This window comes from Manduca sexta, chromosome 9 (genome assembly GCF_014839805.1).
Source record: "Manduca sexta isolate Smith_Timp_Sample1 chromosome 9, JHU_Msex_v1.0, whole genome shotgun sequence".
In the NCBI taxonomy this organism is placed as follows: domain Eukaryota; kingdom Metazoa; phylum Arthropoda; class Insecta; order Lepidoptera; family Sphingidae; genus Manduca; species Manduca sexta.
Genome location: NC_051123.1, coordinates 3,129,081 through 3,156,132, shown reverse-complemented (window position 1 = coordinate 3,156,132; position 27,052 = coordinate 3,129,081). Strand labels below are relative to the sequence as shown.

General features: G+C 34.8%; 2 protein-coding genes across 2 annotated transcripts; one reads left to right on the top strand and one right to left on the bottom strand.

The window, feature by feature from the left end:
• Positions 1 to 366: 366 nt before the first annotated feature.
• On the top strand, positions 367 to 6,228 carry LOC119188865 (required for meiotic nuclear division protein 1 homolog; the record flags this gene model as incomplete). The annotated part of the gene is given in 6 exon segments (XM_037436919.1): positions 367 to 420; positions 1,045 to 1,122; positions 1,471 to 1,597; positions 1,866 to 2,021; positions 2,819 to 2,967; positions 5,589 to 6,228. Coding segments are annotated over 6 exon segments (670 nt in total), but the record flags the coding sequence as incomplete, so codon positions are not given.
• An 11,277-nt stretch (positions 6,229 to 17,505) lies between these two features.
• On the bottom strand, positions 17,506 to 25,973 carry LOC115455666 (odorant receptor 4). The gene is given in 13 exon segments (XM_037436941.1): positions 17,506 to 17,692; positions 18,005 to 18,071; positions 19,170 to 19,258; positions 20,534 to 20,635; positions 21,102 to 21,198; positions 21,962 to 22,068; positions 22,070 to 22,089; positions 22,316 to 22,468; positions 23,096 to 23,275; positions 23,554 to 23,706; positions 24,429 to 24,586; positions 24,985 to 25,085; positions 25,571 to 25,973. Coding segments are annotated over 13 exon segments (1,353 nt in total). The 5' UTR covers positions 25,625 to 25,973; the 3' UTR covers positions 17,506 to 17,620.
• Positions 25,974 to 27,052: the final 1,079 nt, after the last annotated feature.

Here is a 27,052-nt window from a genome sequence, read left to right as displayed (position 1 = left end):
TATTAAATTTTAAAGGCCTAAATATCCATGATTTTTGAATATTGACCTTGAGGTATCGCCTTAAGTTCTTTTGAGTTCTGAGTCCCCAATCTCAATTTAATTTAAATTAATGTTCAGTTCTTTTGAATATATGTAACAAAGAATAAACATTTTGTACATACATAGAAATCAGAAATAAAATGAACTTGTAAGTAATATAGTTCTGTATATTTCCTTAAAGTAAATAAAATTAAATTCTATTGTGGGCCGCATATGATTAATCATTACAACAATAATTCAAACTGTTTTTTTTATAATTTTGGTTCTTATTATAGTGAATTAAGTTGTATATTTTTCATTTAGATATGAGATCGAAAGTTATCCAAGAGAAGTTGTAGAGAAGGAGAGAGAAGTGATGACATACTTCTATCAACCAAATGTGTAAGTACTTAGATAATTACATAACCAAAATGTAGAGGGGGACATCTTGAACCAGGCATGAGGAATGCCACAAAATGTCTATCTGGTAAATGGGCAATAAGGTAATTCACTATTTTTAATACATTTATCAATAATGTACCTCATCCTAAATATAACGGAAAAAGAATTTTCAAAATCCATGCAGTGCTAAATAAGTTATAAAGCTTTGAATTTTGGTAGAAGGGGTAGCTTTCAAATAAGAGTAGTAGCAAACTGTGACCTCTTTGTGACACCGGCTGTAATGCAGCGTGCTTGAGAAAGAGAAAGCGCGATAAACCCAACGCGCTTCTGCTTTTTCAGAACAATATTTGAAATATATGAATAACTACAATCTATTTTGATGCTGATGTCACAAATGAATTTTTTTTACGTGTTATTTTCTCTTTCATTTAAAATAATGTACAAAAACCAACATAGGAAATTCACTCTGTTGTCAACATATGCCAAAATCAAGGATTGAGGCAGAGTATGGCTTGTCGTTACTTTTCAATATAAACTTAGCATTTTCTTTTTACAGATGTGCGAAGTACACTCTGTAAAATGATTGTTTGCTATTAAAAGTGAGCAATTTTTGTTTGTTTGCAGTAAGAAGTGTCATCTCCAAGAGTCATGTTTTGTGATGGTGCCCGAAAGGGATAACTCTTTGGAAAGATATACATTCAGGTAAAAAATTAAGTTAAATACCTACCTACCTATATTCTTTATTTCTCACCGAGTGGATACATCCAGGCGCGGATTCAATGTGAAACTTGTGGGGGGTCATAATTACCAGTATTTTTATTTATGTATATATTTTTTTACACTAATTGTTCATTACATTTCTGTAGATAAAACAAATATTTCTATATCTTTTTAGATTGTCCTGAATATTAATATACTTTTATTCATCATTACAAATATGAATAATATAGTCAATAAGAGGTTTCGACGACATGTACAGCTATATTAACTGTCGTCTTTAACTGCACTGTATCAAATAAATAAGCACACTTTAAACTATTTAATGTTTAGTCACGCGATGGTGCAGTCGGCGCGGCTGGGCGCGTGGGAGGCGCGGCTGGAGGCGCTGGCGTCCTCCGTGCGGTACCACACCGCCTCCATGGAGAAGGAGGGCGCCGCTCATGTCGATAAAAAGGAGGTAAGCTGTTTCTAAAATAACTTACCACCTGAATTTACTAGATTTCATCATTATAGGAGGTTTCAGATTTAAGGATTTTGGGTAAGTAAATATATTCCAGTGATATTCTAATTCGATCAACTTTTATTAACATTAAGAAACTTAAGGATCTAAAGTTTAGATCATGTGACTTATTCGTAACCAAGTTTTTAGATACATCTTGCTTCCGGGTGCGAAGTAGTGTTTTTGTCAAAATATTTCTTATATTATGAACTCTAATCTTTCACAGGTAGTCCGCAAACTAGGCGAGTTGTTCTCTCTCCGACACAGATTGAACGTTGAATCGGACATGTTGGATACACCAGACTTCTACTGGGAGGAAGAGGAGCTCGAGAGGCTCTACTCTAACACCCTCGCATACTTCACCATATCTAGGAGGACCAGGGTATGTCACTTTAAAAGTATCGACAAAACATGGTTTTAGAAGTAAAGTTTTCAACAGTTTAAAAGGCATTAGGTGGTTAAGGTCCATTTTCATACATTTTGTTTGGTTTAATCTGTAACTAAACAAGTATTGGTAGTAAAGAATTTAAATTCATCTAGTTAGTGATTAGTTCTCGCAGTTGAAAAGAAAATGTAATAATTAATAATCATGGATATTTCTGCCTTTAAAATTTCGTCATATTAAATTTAAAGGCCGAAATATCCATGATTATTAATTATTTTACGTTTTCTTCAACTGCGAGAACTAATCACTAACTAGACGTGAATTTAAATTCTTTACTTGCCAATACTTGTTTAGTTACCCAGATTAAAGCCGAAACAAAATGTATGAAAATGGACCTTGAGCTACCACCTTAAGGCGAGTTGAGGAAGAACATTGGCTTACAAAAACAAGATTTAAAGCGATTTTACATCTAGACTATGGGTTTAGTTAGAATTCTAAAGGGCTATAAAATTGTTAGTTATTTATTTTGACTTATATTTTTCTTCTTTTCTTTAACAATACTCTTTGAAATACGTTCGTATGTTAACTGTAGACACACACGCACTTGCGCAGATATCTGAGTAACACGTGCGTAGTTGTGCGGGAACGCGGTGTCACGCCATGTCTGTCATATAAAAGCGATGTGCGCCTTTGTTAATTCAGTTTGTCTACTAATTTGTTATTATTACAATCTAGGTATTACTCAACATTCCCAACCTCTACAGTAACTATTAATATTCTCTAATTTCCGTCAGGTATTAAACGAACAGTTAGGCCACTGCGTGGAGCTTTTAGAGTTACTATCATCATGGGCGCAAGACAGGCACCACATCCGCCTGGAATGGATGATCATAGCGCTGATCCTGGCTGAGGTATGCTTCGAGCTGCTTCACATCTTCGAGAGGTATGTCGATCGAGACACCGTGGTAGAACATTAGGCAATGGAAATGGGTAGTCAGACTCAAAAACAAATGCAAACATTCAAATCACCTATATTCGTATCCGTACCAAAATATTTCTTTACTGATTTCAATTAAATAAGTTTACTTTTAGATTATAGTTAAATATTTGAATTAAACTTTCGTATATAGGTGATTTGATATTATAATTGTTTAGTTATTTTTGACGAAATGAATGATTTCTGTGGTAACTGATTGGAGGTGTTGGTAATTAAGCATTAATAAGTAGATTTATTGTCGAAATAAATAATTCATATCCATGGCAGAAATGACATTATTGTTTGATGGTAACGCTCAAATCACTTTCAATCGAATTTCGATGGTGGTAGGATATATTTTATATCCGCCCGGATAGCGATCACCGGACAGAAGTTGTTAAAACCCGCCATAGTGGCTCACGTAAGTGTGTCGCATTCCGGGATCAGCCTGTGTATGTCCGGTTCCAACAGGCCGGCATAATTGTGTCGACTGTCAAGAGGTTATTATCTCTCGTCAGTCGACTTTCTATTGGACCCACTCTATTTACCATCAACTTCAGTGGGGTCACTACTGTGCCCCTATAAAAAAATATTGTTTTGATTGGTTTATTTTCAAAGTCGATCTGCACATATCGATCAATTATTAATTTTGCCCATTGATACCGAGTATCGATATACCATAATGTCATGTAGTATAAAAATAAATTAGACTTACATAATGTTTAGTCAGAGTTATTATATTGTAGTTGTGTACCGGGCAATGTCTGTTGGAAATTTACATATTTTATTACATATTGTATCTGTTGTTAATGTGGAAATGTTTGGATTGCGTTATATAATACATGTCATGTATATATAAGGATTATATGTATGTAATATATTTTAAATGAAACAGTAGACTGAATTAGTTTGGAAGTAGTGAGATATTCGAAGACACTGATTATTGTACAAGTCATTGTTACTTCGGCATTTCGTGCATTATTTTGTATTACAACTGGACTATTTTTGTAATCTTTTATTATTATTAATCCCTGGAGTAATACTTAAAAAATATACTCTATGAAAATGTATTGTAATCACTTGAGCTATTTTTAGTCATATAATAAATTAACAGACAATCCTTTTCGTTGCTCATACAATTTCAGTGTTTTCGAATTTCGTAATATCGATTATATTTTGTAGTTATTGTTATGTATATGTTATTGTGTACGAATTCTTTAGTGGTTAATGTTTATTATAGAATAAGGTGATTAAATGTTCTAAGAGATTGGGAACTATTTTCATAAAAAAAACATCTTATTTTTTGTTTAGCTACATTATGTTTTGAGAGTACATGAAGTAAAGTGTTCCAAAATATGGTAATAATTGCATTTTCGAAGCATTATTATTTCAAGTAAATATCTAAGTAAAATAATAAAATTTTAAACATATTTAAAAATGTCGAGTTAGGTTACTGTCGTCCCTCTGAAAACTTCATAATCTGTGATAAAATAGGTTGACCTATTTCTCTTAAATCAGAGTAGCTGTTATTTACAAATCCACTTTTATAATTTTGTCATACATGTGCAAAATTCATATAACACAGAAATATATTATATACAATAAAAAGTTTAAATCTATAATACATACGCTTTTCTTGCCAAAATTTATGATTAAATAATTAATATATAAGAAAAAATTCTTAGAGTAATGTTTATTGTTAAAAATTTTAATTCGTCAATAATTTTGAGGCGTGAGACAAAGATAGATTAAAAAATATTTTTGATCATAGTATGTAATGTTATTAAAAATTACATTAAACGTTTGTATTTATGTAATAAACTATTTGTGCTTGTGTATATTTGTTGTACTGTGTGGGGGGTCATTTGCCACAATGATCCCCTCTAAATACTATCTGTTTTCTGTAGAAGGTCAAGTATAATATCGTTCTTTTCCCCTGGCTTATCTACTTATTAAATAAACATGTTTGGATATATTTAGTAATAAGGATAAAAGGCAAAACAATTATATCAACAAGGCGCTGTTAAAGTTTATATGTATGCTTGTTTTTAATACGATAGTGCCATGCTTTTGACACACTTTCTATTTATGTGCTTTAATAATTTTAGTTTAGTTATATAGTTATTTTTGTAAGATTATATTATGTTTTAGAATAAATCTAATTATTTTTATATAAATAAATATATCAGCAAAGTAATTTGTATGTAATTTATTTTTAACCCAAGTCTTTGCTAACCAAGTAACCCAAAGCCTTCTATTGTAGTAGTTATATAAATAGTTTCTAACCTTTAAAACATATATAATAAAATACTGGTATGGGAGTAAGTAATTAAATTCTAAGAAATATGATGATATTTTTTATAAATTTTAGCATACATGTCAGTACTTAATGAGCATTTTACAGTTTTTTTTATTGAAACTAAAATTACAGACCAATTAATGGAACAGAGGAATCCACAAATACATATGAAAAAAGTCTCCAATAATTAAATGACTTTCAAATTTCAACTGTTTCATATGCACAGAGAAAAAAATGCATACAACAGCGATTTTCAAACATGAATTCTCAAAAAATCTTTTTCCAATAGGAACTTGTTACGTACCGATCACCGCCGTTACCCGAGCCACCAGCCGGCTTTCTTCAGCGACGTAGAAGAGAGCATACTCCAGGATCTATCCATTATCGACACTTAGCTCGTGAAGGACATACGAGGATGCGAAGTTAGATCCATTTAGTGGTTCGATGAATACTGTGGGGTTTGACCCACAAAACGCAGTACTAACGCCTGCTCTGGAGGAGTTTTATAAGATGATAATCTGTCCTTAACTACAGGGTTCAAAATTGCCTTCTATACTTTTATATAGGTCTATTAAATTTTTGGTTCATCTTAAGTTTGATTTCGTATATTATAATATTTGCATTACATTAAAATTATGGAATAGCAATCCTGTGAAAATATCGTCAAAATTGGAGTGAGACATATAATTATTGTTGAGAGTAATAATTAGACGCGTATTGGTTATATCTCTCTGTCTCTCTCCCACGTCCGCATTGTAATGTCGGTGACGTCATTGTGGTAATCGTGCATGCTATATCTCTTATTAGATACTTTCCTTTTCCACTAGAGTGAAAAACATATAACTTATTTTTAAAGTGGATTTTTATGATTATCATAATTATTGTCGTTAAGGCATCGGTGTTTAATTTAAATAAATTATTAATTCAGTTTTGTTTGTTTTATTTTTATTAAAATCTTGTAAAGCCATAGTGTTTGCATGCTTACCAGAAGGAATAGACAAGTCGAACACTAGGCTTTCATACGAGACACTAAAATTAATTATACAGGGATGTCCCAGAAAATAGTGTCAAGCGGAGGTCCAGAGATAGAACATCCCTTGGGGTATCCGAATCACCCCCACGTATGTTCCGCGATTTTTCATACTTTGAGTTATGAATATTTTTCTGAATTTTGAGAATTTTCGATTTGAACGATTAAATATTTTTTTATTAAAAAGTTGAAGACTTATTCGAGATTTTTTTATTGCAACTAAATTTTCATTAGTTATACTTTTTTGCTAAAAACAATCAGCTTCGTAACTTTAATGAAAATTATGAAAATGTTAGTGTAAAGTGAAAAACTTACGTTCTATGTATTATAACTTAAATTTTCTTCTTTAAATTAAAAAACTAAACGGGTGACTTCGTGGTTCTAATGTAGGTCAAAAACTTCTCCAGACTCTCAACTTACATATTCATTAAAAAACATAGTTCAACATGGGGGCAGTCTTCTTCTTGCAGTTATTTTCGGTTAGTTCAAAACTAATTAACCTTAGGAGTGATGAGAAGTTAAAAAAATTGTAATCTAATGGCAAATTTTAAGAATTTTCCACCTTGCTATCTTTTAAGGCTGAGTTTAGCCGAAATAGCCCCATGAAAGACTATGTTTTTTTATGAATATGTAAGTTAAGAGTCTGGAAAAGTTTGTGACCTACCTTAGAACCACGAAGTCACCTGTTTAGTTTTTTAATAATTTAAGTTATAATTCATAGAACGTAAGTTTTTCACTTTACACCAACATTTTCATAATTTTCATTAAAGTTACGATTGTTTTTAGCAAAAAAGCACAACTAATGAAACTTATGTTGCAATCAAAAAATCTCGAACAAGTCTTCTACTTTTTTAAAAAGAAAACATTTAATCGTTCAAATCGAAAAGTCTCAAAATTTAGAAAAATATTCACATATCGAAAACTATGAAAAATCGCGGAACATACATGGGGTGATTCGGATACCCCAAGGGGTGTTCTATCTCTGGACCTCCGCTTGACACTACTTTCTGGGACACCCTGTGTATTATTTTAAAAAAATCCTAGCAGATATTTTTGTACATTATAAAGCATTTCCATTGACATGAAAAAACGACGTAAATGCACAGTCGTAGGAAAATAAACGGAAAACCATTGTGGGGGAACAAAGGCCTTTGCGCAGCGCTGTGTCGCGAGCGGCCTGTCGTGTCGGATGTGTCGACCTCGATGCGGCTCCAGGGTAGAACTTGGCTTTTATATTTTGATGAAAGATATACAGTTTTTTTTATGGTATAGCATAGTGAGTAGCTTTGTGAAATGTCGTGATTTAAGATTGTTGTAAATATGCCGGCCCATGAAGTAAGATATGGAGAACAGGGTGTAAATATATTTTTTATAAGTTCATGTTGTTGCAGACGTGTGGGTTGAAGGAATTTTGGTATGGTTATGATTTTCACGGGAATATAAAAACTGTTAAAGGAAAATTGTTAGTTCAAGAATTGAGGGAAGTACTTAGTTAGTTCCAGAGATTTCTACATTGAAACAAATAAAATGAGCTTAATACAGATAATTACCATTAATTAAATATCCAATAATTACTAACCAGCATAGAGTACTTTCAAATATTTAGAAACTAACTAAACGGTGTCGGTCAGCTCAACCTTTATAAAAGACGTAAATGAAATTAATCACACCTATGGCGTTTTATTGTGTGCCCCATAAGACACTGCTCCGAGGTCCCGGGTTAGAATTCCTGGTCGGGCAAAGTTGTATTAGTTTTGCCGCGCAGTAGCAGTCTGTGTGTGAGATATGGCGATGGGCTCGCCTCTATCATATCACAGGACGGAATACATCGCGAAGAATGAGAGCTTTTGGACTAAACGTGTGTGCATTTCATTTTATTTGGGATAACAAATAATTGTGTAATAAGACTGAATGAAAACAATAGAATACAAATATAATAATTACACAACACCGTTATCTACTGAGTACATTATACATTACAGTACATTTTTATTTTTGGTAAATAATGTTAGAGCATGCCTGCCTGGGTGGGGTAGTTGTTTTGCTCGTCCGGTTGATTAGCGCTCTGAGGTCCTGGGTTCGAATCGGGGTCGGGCAAAGTGATATTTGGGTTTTCTGCTCAGTATCAGCCCGGAGTCTGGAATTTGTGCCCGATATGGCGATAGGCTCGCCCCCTATCACATCATGGGACGGAACATACTTGGCGAAAAGTGGGTGCCCTAGTTGCGCCTCTGCATACCCCTTCGGGGATAAAATGCGTGATGTTATGTTATGTATGTTAGAGCATAAACTTGTAAGTGTTTTATTTAATATAAATATATGTATATAAGCTTGGCAGTGTGGCTTTATTACACCTGATGTTAATCGAAGTGAAGACAATAGAAAGTGTTGTCCTATTTATCACGTACCGTTTTACTGTACCTGTTGGAACGTTTAATACGCGTCGTGAGCGTCGCGTGTCGTGTCGCACGCGTGTCGTGGCCGGATGTGTGCGACGTGCGCTGACCTCAATGTATACTACTATGTCCTTTGTACAAACAATGTAGGTTGCTTTTTGCGCGAAAAGCTTTGTTATAAAAGGGTAGAGGAATGGAGGTAGCCAGGGAAGAGGGGAGAGGGCTGTGTCGCAGACCTTACGAAATAAAATTTGTTTGAATAACAATTGGTTGATTTTACAACTTTTAAGATGGACTAAATTTGTTGTTTAAATGAATATGAATGTTATTTAATGCACATTTTTGATGTTTCATTTTAGTAAATAGCGAGGACCTTAAATATTGCGTTTAATTTGACAGCATCTCAACTGATATCGCACTTTAGAACAAAATTGAGTTGCATCTATACGGCCCCAATACAGCGTAGCCAAGGACCCAGTAGTAAAAAATGCCTCATTGCAAACCAGTGCTAAAAGGACGTTGGTGATGGTGCGGAGGCCCCCTGGTCTGGACTGTACCGCCTAGACATACGGAAACTACGCTCATGCGGAAGAGTTTTTCGTTTGGATGCCCTAATCTCTAGATTTACGCACTACCCCCAATCAGCTAATTCTTTCTCATCTCTTAAGGGGCTACTGCCCGATTTTGCTCATTTGCCCCTGAGGCTGCAAATTGCAATTCTTAGCTAATACAAAACAAAGGTCCAATACCTAATTCCTCATACCACTTCAAAGCTTCATTTAACACCAGGTGCAGTCAGGCACCTTTGCTGAGCTTTCACGATAAAAAATCTACTTGTATTTAATATCACTAAACCAATTGGCTGTCTTCGAGTTACTTACTGAAGTTGTTTATTGAGTTGAACACGCGACCGTCTGGTTCATGCCCGCTGAAATCAGAGCCACGTGACTCATATCTGAATCACGTCGCGTGACGAGTCAGTTTTTAGTTTTCAGCTATGACTAACGTGTTTACGTGATTGAAAATTCTTAGATTAAGTTTGATAGACAAATGTTATCTTGAAGTCACTCATGGGCTGTCCAGAACCAAAAATACACTGTTATTTCTCCACCAAGATTTCAAATTTTCTCATGAATTTTCATGTAAGAATATAATTATCTTGAAATGCAAACTTCACGCTGTGTCCTAGGTATACCTATGGGTAAATAAGGATCTAAACGTGGATGAACTGGAATTCTAATGCATAATGAAATATTTACTAAGATACGTGCAAATAAAAGCATATTTCCCATGCAATAAAATCACAAATGCTCTTCGTTATACAACCCAATTCATAAACACCAACACAAGCCAATTTTCCCAATATACAAGCTCAAAAGTCACCCTCGCCACAACGGGCAGTATATTACAAATTTCACCGTCCAGTGAGGCGGACACGTCACCTGCATACAGCGACCTCAAATCTCTTGCACGCCACTTAATTCTGATAGACACGGTCGTATTATGTGTAAGTGGCAATTCGCATAATTCGTCCCCTTGTAAGAGATTTGTCTGTTTACGAACGGTCAGATTATAAGCATTGTAGGTGTAACGCTGTTTGGTCAAGAGCCTAATCAACATGAGAGAGTGTTTAGACCTTTTGTACACAACACAGCCTTTGTAAGACTTCAAAATTCTTACGGAGACTTCTCAGTTATTAATCCTTATGATACTATTTTTTCTTTAGCATAAAACTGCCTATTTTTCGTCTTTTTAAGCCTTTGTAAGTCCACTGCTGATTGTAGGCCGCCTTAAAGATTTCTAGGCTTGTTAGAAGCGGATTGCATCGATCACGTTCTTGCGTTTTACAAATAAAAGTGTAAGTTTTAATAGATGTTTTATAAAGGCATAGAGGTACATTAATGTACTTTTTTGATGGCGGAAAAACACTGTAGACATTTTCAATATCGTAAAAGACTTTAAGGCGGAGTCGCGATCATTAGCTAGTCAAAAATAATAGGTCGATTATGATACTTATTAGATTATACTGTATACAATGACTTTTGTTGGCAAAATAATGGTTTTCGCAAACAGAACTGATATGATTAAGAATCTTTAGAGTAGACAGCTGTAACAAATGGCTTGGTTTAGTGCCAGATAATGTTACTCCGAAAACTTTGATTTCGTTTTTGATAACAGACTCTTTAAATTACAATTTCTTTTTATAGTTTGTTATTATTACATATTGTCAGGTTTGGTTTGATTTACTTATGAGTGATAAATTATATTTATTGTTTTAGGTTTTAAATCTTTCGATTTTTGAATAAGTAGTTAATAGATGTTACTAAGGAAAGTTATTAAGTATAGTTCGCATGGCTAAGAGAATTACATAAAATATCATTTACAATTGCGGACTACACAAAAACATGAATAATATTAACTATGCGAGCTAACCTAAACATAGTTTTCGTCAACCCGTGTCAAAATCAGAAAACAGTAACGAACATTTTGCTAAAGTTCTCGCTCGGATTGATAATATTAACTACTCCGAGGGGTGGCAGTATCTTATCACTTTCAACCCAATTCCTCCCCCAAGTTTGCGCGCGTCGTGACGTCACAAATCACCAATACGCATGCGTAAATTTCCCAACCACATTTTAGTACACGGATCTGTCAAACACGCAGGGTTAGCCCTACCGTACACCAGTTATTTATATAGAAATATAAATCCAGACAGAAATATGTTAGTGTTAATATTTTGTATGAATTAAACTGTCGCATTGCGGATGTTTTGTTGCGTGTTTTATATAAATTGACTTGAAAGTGTGTGTTTATGGTTCGGCGTTCCTGTAATGGTAAGTAATTATTTTAATTATTGATATAAATATTAGCATATGCAAGATTTTATTGATAACGTAGTATTGTAATATTATACCACATTTCAGTAGGTATTATTACTCATTACTTCTATATATTTTAATATAATAAGCGGTTCTGTCTATTGTCTATATTTAATAGTAAATATATTATATATTTCTTCGTCTTTACTACACTTTCTACTGAATATAAAACGTCATATAAAATCATATTTTATTAAAAAAGTGGTAGGACCTCGGAACATTGGTTTTGGTAACGTGGCGAATATTGATGGTTATCCTGAAGGAAAAACGCATTTTGTCTACATAAATAGGGCTATATTTAGAAGTAATATAGGAGGTATTCCGTAATATCAATAACATATCTCGCAGATTAATTACCAAGTCAACCACGTAGGTAAGTACGCATATTTAATTATTACAATAATTATAATAAATATATACGTACTTCAACTAATTTACATTATGAAGTACGATTAAAGCAATCTAAAAAATATCAGCACACTTGAAAGTCTTTATGAAATGCGTAATTCCAGTTCGCCAACTCAAATTAAGCCAACTTGGATTAAAACCATAATTCTTATTAGAGGACGTGCGTCTACCAGATATAGTATAATAAAGTTTTGATATAAAGTAAAGAAAACCCTATTAACATCAAAATTGAATCTCAAAGATTCTACCCGTCAGGTTATATTAAGTTTGCTGAAGGAAATTTCCATTTTATCTCAAGGTCATACTGTAACCTTGTTGCTTTCGCTGTTAATTGACAAAGGGTACATCTCAAGGGTTGTCAAATTAGATTACTAGACGAAGACACGCTGTGATGTTCTTTTGTTTTTACGAGGTGTTTTGTGCAGTTATTGTTGATTGTCAACATAGGCCATGTGCGAAAGGCGTGTAATGACACTTGTGTTTACATAGGTATAATTATCTATATTACTTTTGTTAATTTGGTCATTGAGGACGAAAAACGGAGCAATGTATAACTGACGAGGTACGTGTTATACTTATATCTCGTTGGTTATGAATTTGAAATTGCAAAACTTAACTGGTGTGGAAATCCGATAATTTTGTGACTTAAATAAAATAAAACTTAGGCATAAAGTGGACTTCTGCAACAGTTCGCCTGACCGCTGGCAGCTGACTATTCAATATTACGAGAAGGGGACTAAAGAATCTTATTAAGAACACTTTGCTATAATTTTTTTGCCAGGAGCTATTTTTTCTCGTGTTCATAATATTTTGTATTCATATTTTTCTATTTGTACAATGAATTTGAAATAATAATAATAACACCGTGAGTATTTATTGTATCAAGATCTAAACCCACGCATATATTTTTTTATATGTAGCTAATGCAATGATAAAAGAGTATAGAGGATGAGTGATATGATCACGTGACATGCGGCACATTTAATGCATAAAATGGCGCCGACTCCGCCCCTTACAATAGTGATATGCTAGTACCGAAAATTTTGTATCGACATCGTAGAATTAAAAGAGAGACAAACAAGCCCAAAAAAGACCAAATACGAAAGGGGTTAAACAAACAAACTGAAACTGATTTATAAGTAACAATTGTTAAAGAAAGCAGTACCTGTTGTGACAAACATCCAGTTGTGTTTGATCTATATTCGTATATTGCACTATTCCTTGCTAAAAATTTAAGTTACAGATTAAGATATTTACTTAGTACATGATAAATGGAATAAGATAGCGTAGCCAGCAATTATTTGGTTGGTTTTATTTTATTTTATTATTATGCTCTTTGATCGAGAAACACAACTATGTTTCAGCAAACTAAAATCAATGAGCGTAAAGATGGTGGTTAAGATAATCAATTATAATAATTATTATTTATTTGCAATAACAACAATATGATTATGTATCTATTTCCGTGCATGCAAAGGTTGCTCGAAACATAAGACCGCCAATTGTAAAAATATATCTTACATTTCATCTTTATGTTGTTTCTTTTATGTTTATCTATTCTTTTATGTAACAATTCTAATTTTATTTATAGCAATATATTAAAGTAATATTACTATTAGGTGAAGTATAATAATCATTACTATTTTACTTATCGGGAATATTGTTGGAAAACAGTTATCTTTTACTCGCGTTAATTAAACGTGTGGTTTATGCATTTCTTCTCGAAATGTAAAGAACGAATATATGTATTTGGTGTAGGATTCCAATCACGTCGCCCAATATTCTCAATTCATTTTGCCTTGGTTTTTAAATTTTTTGGTAATAAAAAAAACATTCTAATTTCACTTAGTTTGTCGTTCTGGACAATACAATATTGATGTGTGCTCTAACATTCTTTCAAAGACAAAATCCGTAACTGATAAACGGGCGTCTGTTAAAATATCGATATCAATAATTTCTAAACAAATCCACCCATCCCTAAGCTTGTGTGTAAACAAACATAATGATTTTAATGGATATAAATCACGCCTAAAAGGGTTCAAAGCTTATCAAACAAGATCCACATATAATTTTAATTGATAAAAACACATCCAAAAAGTAAATATAGAAAGATATTTACTAATTTTCGGTAAAAACAGTTACTAACCTATGAAAAGATATTTCGGGGTCTTTCTTGCGTGAATTCGATTTGCATCCTTTCACACAACACTGAGTCACTTTCGAAACTTAACAAATACACTAATAAACAAACTAAACAATTGAGAATATGATTATATTACTTTAAATTTAATATTTATGAAGATTTGTTTACATCGTCTGACACTACATGTACTTGCTGACTGGGCTGCAATAAATGGAGTTTCTGCCGCAAGGCGGTCCCAGTGTGTTGAAGTAAACGAAATAGTGCCATATTGGAAGAAAGCAATTATTTTTGTCTTTGTTTGTTGCGTTCCAAATAAGCTTTGAGTAAAAGAGATAGACATATATATTGACAATTCTGCGTCGATTTCTCTAACATAAATATAACTTATTCATATAGCTAACTTTTGAGGCATGTCCTCTTTATAATTAGTCATTGAGCTAATGTAAAAAAAAAAAAATTAATCGACAAGCTCGCTTCTTGCCATAATATCTCATCACAAATAAGTAAGCAAAACACATTGATCTGTCAGTCGCAACTTCATAATAAAAAATAAATGTATGAAACGGGGCTAAATTGTAATGGCGACTATATTTGCCTCGCTCACTTTCTTACTGTTCCTCACTCGCTCCCACAATGTCATTTAAATCATTCTGTTTGCGCCATGTTTCAATCAAATGTTACTGGCGGTACCATATTTTTTAGGCGAAAAAGTGTTAATTTACCACGTGTAGAACTGCAAATAGGTGTTTGAAAGTGTTTATTCGGATTTTGTGTTATTCAGGACATTTTATTTATAGGAATGTCTTATAGGAAATGTAAAATTTGTGGTTCGAGATCGGAGCGTAAAGATGGCATAAAACGTTATTTTATGGCTAGATTTCCTCTAGATGAACTTCGGTAAGTTGGAATTTCTTTATTTAACAGATCTTTGTTTTGATTTTCATTCATAAATCTTAGTTTTTTCTCTAATAAATTAGTTTTTGTAAGTTTTGAATCACGGAAATATTGTTGGGAAACAGAATATTTACATTGTCGATATTTTTACTTTCAGGTGTAAAGAATGGGTAAAAATGGCAGGAAATGAGGATTTAGCTTATTTGTCCATTGAAAAACTTCATCAATTAAAATTCGTTTGTGGAAAGCATAATAATAATAACGATTTTAAGAAAAAAGGAACACAGCTGAAGAAGTTACGTTTGACTGAATAAAAATGTTAATTGTAATCACTTCTTTATTTTACCCTATACTAGATTGACCGTCGTGAAACCGTTTGGTGACGAAAATAAAATATATTTTATTTTCATTCTGTTGGATATTCTGGATATGCAGATTATTATCGATTTCGATATTCCTACTAACTGCACATCACTGTTTCATTTTTAATCTTATGTTGGTAGCACTTTATGATGCTCGTTATTGTCGTCATGTTGCCTATACTAACTTAGCCCTGTTTTGACGTTTCTTACATTTATTTTTATATATGGAAGTCCCGTCTCTTCTTACGTAGTATTTGTATTCTCTTTGACATTGATCATTTGTCTATCACGCTATACCTACATTACATTTAGGGAGCCGCGTGGCGCGTGACGACGACGCGTCGCGGTTTGTATGCACCGCGGTCCGCGTCGATCTCTAGCGATGGATCATTTCGTGATAAACTAGCACTGCCGCCGAACGAAACAAAATAACCTGAACCGTGGGAGTGTAAGTGGCAGTATGATGTGTGTAGGGAGTATGTACGTAACGTTTTATCCAGTCTTCCATCGCCGCTCCGCAGGCGTCATGTCGGTGCGCAGGCGTCGGTGCGCAGGCGTCGGTGCGCAGGCGTCGGCCCGCCAGCGCCGCCGCGCCGCCTAGGATAGGGTTTCCGTATTCGTCCACTACTTAGCGACTCGTAACCTTGTACATTGTGTATAGTCTGTATATGTGGGTCGGGTGGCGCATGCGTAAGGCAGATTCCTCGCGACGTTTCTGTTCTGCTTGTCGCGGAGGCTGTCTGTATAGTACTTATTATAAGTTGTTACTCGCTTGTGTTCGGACTTCGCTGCGGCAACGCGTTAATTATTAATGCGTGTAGTTGATTTTTTTCGTTAATTTTAAGTATCGTATTGTTGTAAATAGTCTCATTTTTCATTAATTTTTGTATTGTATAGTAGTCGAGGCGGCGGCAGCGAACTCCGAAACGCGCTCCGCCGTCGAGCCGGCGGCGATCACGAAAGCGTTGAACTGTTTACTGAAACTAAATCCTTTATATATAGAGTACACTCGATGTGAGGCTAGCACGTAATGTTGAAGCGGTAAATTATATACATATGTAAAAGTTGGTTAATATGTATATGCATTTGTAATTATACAGGTTAGATACGACTTACATTTAGAGATTTCATTTTTCATAAATATGGGTGTGGGCTATGGACGAGTGCGTGAGAGTGACTGGGACTGCAGGGCACGCGCCGACGCCACGCCACCGCCACGCCGCCGCCACGCAGCCGCCACGCTGTCGCGCACTCGCTACTGCATTTTCATTTACGACGTATCCGGTGTTTACAGGCCGCTTGTGTTTCGAACAACTCCAATTAGATATCTGATGTTAACGGACAAGTCTCCGGCCCCACTACGATTGTAGGTAACATTATTTATTTGCAATTTTTATTTATCATGCGATTGAGAAAATTATTGTCAAAAAGAATCGCTGTTCAGTAAAAACTAATATGACTAGATCTTGTAAGAAATGGTATAAACACATGTAAAATAATATAAATATTATTACTTTGTTGAAAATATAATTTGTACTGCTACAAAAGTGTGGCCACGTTAAATATTTTCTACCATTTAGTATTAACAACGTGGTAGTATCCAGGGAACTGTTCGTAATACAGGCGGTTAGTGAGGTTTGATGTCCTCAAGTGTGAACAATCTACTGATTAAATTTACTTTGTGCGTGAAGGCGCGGGCCGGCGGCTTCGGTGGCATGCATATTGTGATTTCTTTATAAAAATGTAATGTATAATGTAAGTAGCCGAAAAGAAGATAATCCTTGTGGGTCCGGACATGCGAAAACAAAGTTTTGACGGATTACAAATCAATAAAGAAGAATGGAAAAATCTATGTGCTGTGTTTTATTTTGTGACGATATATTGAACACCTAAATAAATACTATAATTTTTTTTATAACCTTACAAAATTGAGTTTGTTTTATTTTTTCATAGCCATGGATACATGTCCTTCAGCCGAATGAAACCGAGAGGAAAATGAGTGTTGGCATTTTACAATTTTCTTTAATATATTATACAGAAAAAATACTCTAACAAATCCTACTATTCAATTCTAGGCACAAAAAAATACATTAATTTTCAATATACTTATTTATTTAGTTGTCAATAGGTGTCATACAATAGTTAAATTAGTGCTTTAAATACAGTAAATTTGTAATAATACAGGAAAAGCTACTAAAAACTAAAGAAGTTACTCCTTAGGATGTTGCTTGTTGGAGAAGTTAAGTAACAGAGTAAAGTACGACCACGAAGTTTTTATTATCTGAAATAAAATTATATAATAATGGAAAGTAATATGTTTTTTTATTCTTTAAACAAAAAAAATATATTTATGAAGATTATTATGGAATTACTTTAGTAGGTCACGCCAAAGTCTGATTTCCTGACTCGGTTGTCTCTTAAAAGACAGCTGGATCATTTACCTAAATTGATATTATTATTTGTGGCCCTTATAGGCGGCAGGGGTAGATTCAACATACCATAACCTTGTTCAAAATACCTAGTGTTGCCAATACAATATTTAAAATGGCGATATACACTTTTTCACATATATAAATATTTAAACATTATTTACCGTGCTATAACTCGCCAATGATATAATAGAAAATCCATAAGTGGTGACACCAACGCCTTTCTGACACCTGAAAAAATGAATTAGTGGTTTATCTAGGTTAGATGTTACAAATATTTTGATTGAGAAGAAAATAAGATCAAATAATTTGAATCCAAATTAGCATTAATTAGAATGGGTGGACCATAGGTTGTCAATTCGACGTGAATTTTTTTTTTGTATGTTTATTACCTCAGAACTCGCTAATTTATGGACCGATTTAGAAAATTCTTTTTTTATTCGAAAGAGTATACCTCCAGATTGGACCCATAATTTTTTTTCAAAATCGCTTCAGTAGTTTGGTTTTAAAACTAAAAGAAACTAGAATAATTATGTCGTCCAGGTGAACGAAATCGCGAATTTTGCTTTCTTGTGACATTTTTAGTTACGTTTTTAAGTTCTGATATACTTATACATATAGCATAACACCTTTTCCCCGTGTCAGGCATAGGCGTCAGTTTTCGTCGCGATAGTCGCATTGCGTGCGAAATACATAAGTTGTGTTTTGGTATTTGGTTTTGGTTTTGTCTACTTCTTACATCTTTCTTACATATATAGCAATTTTAATTAGGCACCGACTCCAAAATTTGTATCCAGTATATACCTGTTATGTGAAATTATTTTTTGGTTTGAGTAGTTTTTGAAGGCGGTTTAATGTTTATTAAAATTAATTTTATGTGATTTAAATCTGTATATCTCAAAATAAGTAAACGTTGCCTTTATCCATAATAATATTACTCGTATAAATAATAAAAGTTTGTGGGTTTGTTTGTTTATAGTGGCTAATCTCTGGACCTTCTGAACCGACTTTAAACATTCTTCACCTTATACATTTGTCCTGAGTATCTTTTATCCCTAAGAAACTCATTCAGACGGGCGCAGCCAAAGGCTAGCTTAGAATAAAGACGGTTACAGGCTAAAAAGTTTTTAGTAAAAAGTCTAATAATTGTCAATTTACCTATTCAGTACGTAATATGCTGTGAATGATCTCACTTTGGTCATGTCGGATTGCCATCTCACCGGACTATGAGAGTAAAGAAAAAGAGAGTGCTGCCTTGTATAGCACACCTGTGCACTATAATATCTTGACTTCGGTAGTCACGCGATTAGTGTATATTAATTCCATTACCTGTGCAACATGATCATGAGGGACCGTCTTATTTTCTTGGACGCTCTGTACCACCCGCTGTTGTACACAGCTTCGGCCACACCTTCACTCTGACAATAGGAAAGACGCAATGAAACCATGAAGCAGCCAAAATCAATAATAACCGTCACTCTCAAGACAACGTATCGATTATCTTCTCTCACTAACCAAACGCAAAGATAGTTTTTTTTATTGTTTTGAATGACAAGACGAGCTTGCCGTTTGCCTGATGGTAAGCGACACGACCGCCCAAAAACAGTAGAAACACCATCCAACACCTTAAATTACAAAGAATTGTTTGGTATTCTATTGCGTTTGCCATCCTGAGACATGAGATGTTAAGTCTTATTATGTCCAGTAGTTACACTGGCTACAATGTCCTTCAAACCGGAACACGACAGTGACTATACACTGCTTTGTGACGGCTAAAATAGACATTGCTGTAGTATTTACCCAGGCGGACTCTCACCCATGAGAGATCTACCACCAGTAAGATAGTAACTATAAAATCTTATATCTGCAGTCTGCACTAACGTGACATTGGCGGAATTAGGAACAACTTCAAGATTAAGCTCGTCGCCATCAAACAAACAAGATATTAATAATAAATTATAATCGCTCTATCGCTAGATTCTTGATCGAGCCCGAAAATAAACTAATCGAATTAAGTGAGCGCTACGTTCAAACCTCATTCCGATTTTTCCTTTATCGGTCCGAGGATATTAATAAAGATCTTTTATTGATTATTTTTTAATACGGACATGGCAGTAACCTTACTGCTCCTAAGTCGAGTGGGGTCTAGATCGAGTATCAAGAAACGAGAGATGATTATCCAACGCGAGCCGACATAATAATGTCCACCTGGGATACGGGATTCCAGACGCGTCACACTTACGCGAGCCACTGTGGTAGTTTTTTTTGGTTACAGACTCCACAGTCAACACCGAGGGAAGCCTGCGAATGAGATACTGGTTTCCCCCGACGTAGCGACAGCAGAGTCGTGGAGGGAGATTGTAAGAGGAAAATTAGGTAGGAAATGTTGACGAAGGAGAAGGGACCATCTTAGGATGGGCGGAGCGGACAAGGAAGGGGAATGTTCGCAAGTCCCTTATAGGCTTCAATGTGAATTTTCAACCCTGAGGTATACACATTTTACTATGTGCATAGGTCCGTGACAAATGTCCCCTCATGCATTCGGTGTGGAGACCTAGCGCACAAGAATTACCTCGGGGGGAACTATGGTGGTTTTGTGTACGGTGATCGCTATCCGGGCGGCTACGACCGCATAGCACCAGCGCAAATGTATTTGTAATGTACCAGGAAATGAAATAATTCGAATAACTTACAGAGTCGAGCAGTTTCTGGCCGTACCAGCACACGAACCAAGTCTGAGACAATGCTGTTACCAAAAATGACTTGTACGCAGTTTCATTCCATTTTTCCACAACCTAAAAAAGTATTTTTTTACTAAACCACAATTTAGCTTTCGCAATCAAAATCAATAGATTTTAAGCGAGGTTTAGATTAGCAATAAAAGTTGTAGAAGTCGACTTCCTCAAGCATTTACCGTGTGAACAATCGACAAGTTGACTTTGCAAATTTTTATGTTTATAGAACCTACTTGCAGCAACTCGCATGTGAAAAAGTGTGAAGTGTTTGCGCTGTTTACACAATATATTGCTGCACGAACTTGCAAGTGTAAACTTAGCATTGGAAAAAGGGACATAATATTGACGATTGAAAGGCTAATTGACTTAAAGCGACAAATCAGCACCTTATTCTATGTTTTTTTAACTTAGTTAAAATTGTTAGAAATAAAATGGCGCGTAAGTCAATTAGTCTTTCTACCGTCGATATGCATTCTAATAAGGATATAAATGTATTTTTCCTCAAGTTAAGTTAGTTTTTACTTACAACGCTACAAAATCCACAAAAACATATGACAAGCGAACTGTTTACAACGTTCACTAGCAGCGTCAAACTGTACATGTTTTCAATGTCTCTTGAGAGTCTGAAATGGACGAAGAAAAAGTAGAGATGTTAAATAGCAGTCTCTTTAAAGCAGAGCTTCCTACACTTTATTTTCTCATAGACCACTTTCTAAATTTTGCTGCTTCCGGTGAACCCCTTGCAGCTAAACTTTTACCATATTCCCTAGAATATGCAAGTTTTTACATGTAACATTTTTTGAGCTTCTTAAAATATTATTTGCCCTACATTGATAGGTGAAGTCAAGTCCACATTTTAGTTCTTTACTATCAAAACCAGATCAATTTTCATGGACCCCTTTTACGAATTGTAAACTCCTATTTTTTGGTCACGCCAACGTAGACCCCCGTCGTGTCTCTCGTGGACCCCTGGAGGTTCACCTGGACCACTTTAGGAATCAATATTTTAAATCCATATGTTTTTTTATAACACTATAAATTTAACTAAAAATACTTTGTTTTAAAAATCATGTTAAAAAGTAAAGTACAGGTGTATTTTCGAGACGCCCGGTATCGAAAATACACCTGTACTTTAGTAAGGGCGGCTATCTTAACCACTGTAGACTTCATCATTTTTAAAGATATTAAAAAAATAGGTACAGATAGCTAGAAAATAAGCATTATGAAGTATTTTTTCGATGCTAATCCTGTTGCTAGTAAGGATCAAAGACTGGATGGGACCATAAGAAGTTTGAGTACTTTTAAAGTCAGAAATTATTTCTATACATTTTGTGGGAAATGCTAGTTCAATTTGCTTTTTAAGAATAACCAAGAAACAATATTTGCCTTATAAGTGCCTGATGTTGCAGTACAATCTCTGTAATTTCCTTGAAGTGTTTCTCTTCCCACTGCTGCGGCGTGTACGAGTCCACAGCCTCCTTGTTCTTACGTAAAGTACTCCTCGCTATACTGTCCTAGATTTATAAATAACATCGGTCTACTTAGAATTTGTAATACAATTTAAGAAAAACATCGATAAACATGAAAGTTGTTTTTTCTCTCATCAGTTGCATATATAGCCCAAATAAAATATTACATTCAGAATCTTTTTCAAAAGTAAATTAGTAGCTAATTTATTTTTCTAAAACATAGCAATTTATTCAAAGTATAACTAATACTTCGACAATATTTTTAATTTACCGAGAGGATAAGATTCAATAAGCTGTTGGTCCACAGGAACATAGATCAACTTCCTGATTCTGACGGAGAGGAGGTTGAACTGCGTGGTGATGTGGCTTAGGAACAGACAGAACATGAAATCACCGCTCATGTTCGTCCAGATGACGGTCATTGCTGGAAAATAGAAGGCAAGTCACCATATAATAATATTTCAACACAAAAAGTACATTGATCTAATTCTTTTTATAAAATGCTATATTCTCGAAACTCCGTCTTATTACATTAATATATCTCCTTGCTAATTTTAAAATACAGTAAGATAAACTAAATTAAAACATTATTACGTGCTAGAGCTTTTGACACGCAATTACAAAACCGATTGTACTTCAAATAACACAACACTTTATTTACTACCAATACACTAAATAGGAACACTAACACAAACATAGCAGCGAATGAATTAACACTGCAGCACTCAAATGCACAAACACTTAAATTGAAAAATTGAGGCCCGTTATCGAGTTTTCACGATTTCTGGAAACAACTAGATCTTTGGAGAATGTTCCATCACCGAACCTTCCACATTCGGGTAGGCGCTATTATAGGCGAGTGCTAATAGGTATATCATAAGAAAGTAAAACAAAATATCAAAGTTTGTATTCTTTCCATAACCTTTTTGTCAACAAAAATTTTACCAAAATCACAGACGTATAAAGACAGAGTGCATTTAAAATACTTACTCTCTGTGGGAAGACCGTAGAAAAGAATTGCAACTAGAAATTACTAGGAACCCGTTCTCACCCTGCCAGGTTTGCAAAGCCAACATGCATTCGTAGTATACAGGCTGTAACGGGTCGAAGGGTAGCCAGTAGATGAAGTGCAGTTTAGGCTCCCATTTCTCCCCTGAGAGGCGTTTGATAAGCTCCCAGAAAGGGGGGTATAGAAAGCTCAGCATCAAGTAGTTGTTGCACCAGTGGTATCCTGAATGAGTGTTTAATAGAAGACTGTTATGATCAGGAAAAAGGCAAGCGTTATTAGCTCAATTAGACCAATTATCATTATATTAGAAGTTTATAATTTTATTATAATCACTTTACGTTTGGTACTACCGTCATTATGTAGTAGCCTTCTTTGCGAATTCTTTAAAATTATTTTTTTCATTGTAATTATTTTTTTAAAAATCTTAATAAACCCTGAAACTATTGAAACAGAGATTCATTTTAGATGATATTTATATATTAACTAAAGATTTTCGCTACCTTTAACAAAGATTTTGATTTCCCTCAGCGCGGAGCTGATGATCTTATGCTCCTCCTCGTCGACCAGCCTCTGCGGCCACATGTTGCCTATTTCGGTTATCAGGTTCTCAAACACGGGCCTGTGCTTCACCATCTTAAACGACTTTACTAGTGCTGGAATTTATTAATTATGTAGCAGAATATTAGCTGTAGATAACGTGGTTAGATGTCGATGATGCGATCGTTTGTAATTATAAAAGAAAGAAAGAATGAAAGAAGTTTATTGTTGGAACAAAGAAAAAAAATTAAAAACAAAATCCTACATAACACAAACAATCATTGCACCAACAATGGGCCTTCCATTCAGCTATATATAATATGGAATACCACCTATGTAATACTGCAGCGCTGTTTTTTAATGAGATGCCCATGTGACTTGATGATGATTGTGATTGTCTATGTACAGTGTACACATAGTATCAGCTTTAGTTTAGTGGCTCGAGCTGTCAAATCTTAAGGGCTCTCCAGTCTCGCGCTCAATGCATAGATTTTGGCAATAAAAATACTGTTCTGTCCTAAAAATATGAGTCACTGTAAGTAAGTTTACTGGTGGTAGGTCTCTTATATGTGCGAGTCCGCCTGGGTAGGTACCATCGCAATGTCTATTTCTGCCCAAGCAACAGTGTGTAGTCATTGTTGTGTTCCCGTGTGAAGGACAATGTAATTGTCTCAGAAAGAGCTTCTTGAGAAAATTACTTGCAAGTTTAAAGCAGTATCAGAATTGAAGTCATTGATAACGTATTATAGTTATGCGAATCGTTGCAAATAATATGATTTTTGAAAAATCTCATACTAGAAATGGTGAGGACGAAAACAAAAAAAAAAATAAAACTAACATAACCCACAGAACCCGTTGCAAGGCATCATCTGGAAGATGGCGATCGCGTCGTCAAACGTGCCGGCGCTGGCCGTCATGCACATAGCGATAATTTCCGCGACAAAAGCGAAAACGATGTTCACGAAGCAGAACCAGTAGTACACCAGCCAGCAGATACTATAATATTGAAGGGAAATATACAAAATTAGTTAAAATCGTGTTTGTTCTGTACAACGCTCTGAGGTCCGGAGTTCGAATGAGTGAGTGAGAGTGATTTGATTGCATATCTGCATATCTCTTCGAGGGTACAGGCACGTCGCGTGTTTGTTTGTTTTTTTATAGCGTAAACAATATTATAATAGGTACCTCCAATTATTATAATGATAAGTATTCTGTTTCTTTTTAACTTATAGCTATAGGAGCTAAAAATACACGAATGCTCTTGGTTTAGGTTGAATCGCCGTAGCAACTTATCTTCTCGTCTGAACCCCTTAGAAGTCATGAAGGTTAATAAGAAAATGTGCAATTTATCGGTATTATATCTAGACTGTAGACTTACGTACAGTTATACAAACCTTAAGGACTTAGAAATGTTGTGCTTCATCCGAATACCGCTCCATTTCAAATACTTCCTCGGTGTCTCGTAAGTGTCCTCATAGTCGCTTTTTTCGTAAACCTGTTCATTGAAATAAACAATACAAAAGAATATAGTAACTACAGTACTAGGGTGTTCTATATCGACAGACCCACTACATCCCTAGTTTTTTTTTTATTTTATTTTTTTATACGCGCTCGAAAATAGACTCCACTTTACCAGAGAATGTCGACTGATTACATGTCGTCACTCGCCAGTCAACACGATTACTTCAGCCTGATTGAGTTTCTTATAGATGGACAATAGGCTTGTGATTCTTGTTGAGTTGTGGATGTAATGGGCTTTGCTGACTACTAATCTATTTCGCACTTGTTATAATAATCGACTATTGGTGAACTGATTGCTTTCCGTAGTATTGTGATGCTCTTTGGCTGGTTGCAACCAAAGCATTCCGTAAAGAACTTAAATCGCTCAAACTAGTCACTTTATTTATAATTTCGGAAAATTGACTATTGAGCAAAAACTACTATAATTTATTTATTTAATAAAGTCAAATTTGTACCTACCCTTTTCAAAACTTGAATCTCCTTCGTAAAATATTTTCGCCATAAAGACGCCATGATGGTAAGAAATGAAAGAAAATTATAAAGTACTTCGCTACCAGTCTAACATTAAATAAATATGAAAATGTGTTTTAATATTTTATTTACTAGTAATTGCCGCATGATTTTGACACGTTGGCATTAAGTAACCGATACTTATGGATAATTATATGTTTGTTTACTGTAATTTCGTAAGCTGCTGTTATTACCGCAATTACTTTATTATGGTGTTAAGTTCTTTTACATTTATTTTTTCCTTGAAATATAATAATGTACTTAACTTGAGTTCTATTTTCCAGGGCCGCATTGAGTTAATTATCTGATACTTGAACACTAGTTATTCAAGAATAGTAACGGAACTTAAAATAGCGTATAATTTCCATTGTGAGTTTATCTTCGTATCGCTAATGAACTAATCAAACTAATTAATTTAAAGATTAATCCCCTTATTCATAGACGTTTTTTATCTAACGACCGAGTAAGGCTGTGATAACAAGTCTGTTTCTCAGTGCTGACGGCATGGCAGTCTTCGCAGTGCGTAGACGTAGGACCGTTGTGATTGGCTAATATTGAAATACAACAATAATAACCAATCACAACGGCCCTATGTCTATTTCTCGGTGCCGTTGGGCACTGAGAAACAAGCTTGTTATCACAGCTTTACTCCGTCCTTAGATAAAAAACATTTATGAATAAGGGGGTAAGTAAATACGCGTTGTTAGGTCAGTTTTTAAGGAAAAACCTATAAGAAAATGGGTTCACATGATTGTAAGGAGTTATCGAAGCTCATTTTTGCTGGTGGTAGCACATAATATATTGTATCGGATAGAGACCACCTTATACGTTGTGTTAGACCCTGACATAGTGGCTCACGTGTGTCGCGTTCCAGGATCAGCCTGTTTATATCCGGTTCCAACAGGCCGGCATGATTGTATCGACTGCCGAGGGTAATCATCGCTCGTCAGTCGACATTCTATTGGACCCCACTCCACTTACCATCAGGGGCAGTGGGGTCATTTGGCCTGTATAAAAAAATAATATGGCTTTATTAATCTCAGCACTCAAGATTTTCGTCATTACAAGCGACTTCTCGCGGCGCATGCCAAGACCTAAAAATAAACACCCAATATCTGCCAAATATCGAACGCAGTTTCCAAACAATAATGGAGAATAGCCCAAGATTCAGATATAGTAACCCAAAGACGAGAGCGTGGACCGGCGTGACAGTGTTCTCTGCGTATCTTGTGCTACTAATGGTCGAGATTTACATCGAAATCTTCGAAAATAGAACCCATTTGCGTGTTTACGAGAAACTATGTGAGATTTTGGTGAAATTAAAGAACTTTTAATAGTGCCTTCGAGATGTGTATGCGTCCTAATTTTAATGTTAAATAAATAACGTTTCTTTATGTATTATTTTGATTACTGTGTCTAACACTGTCACTG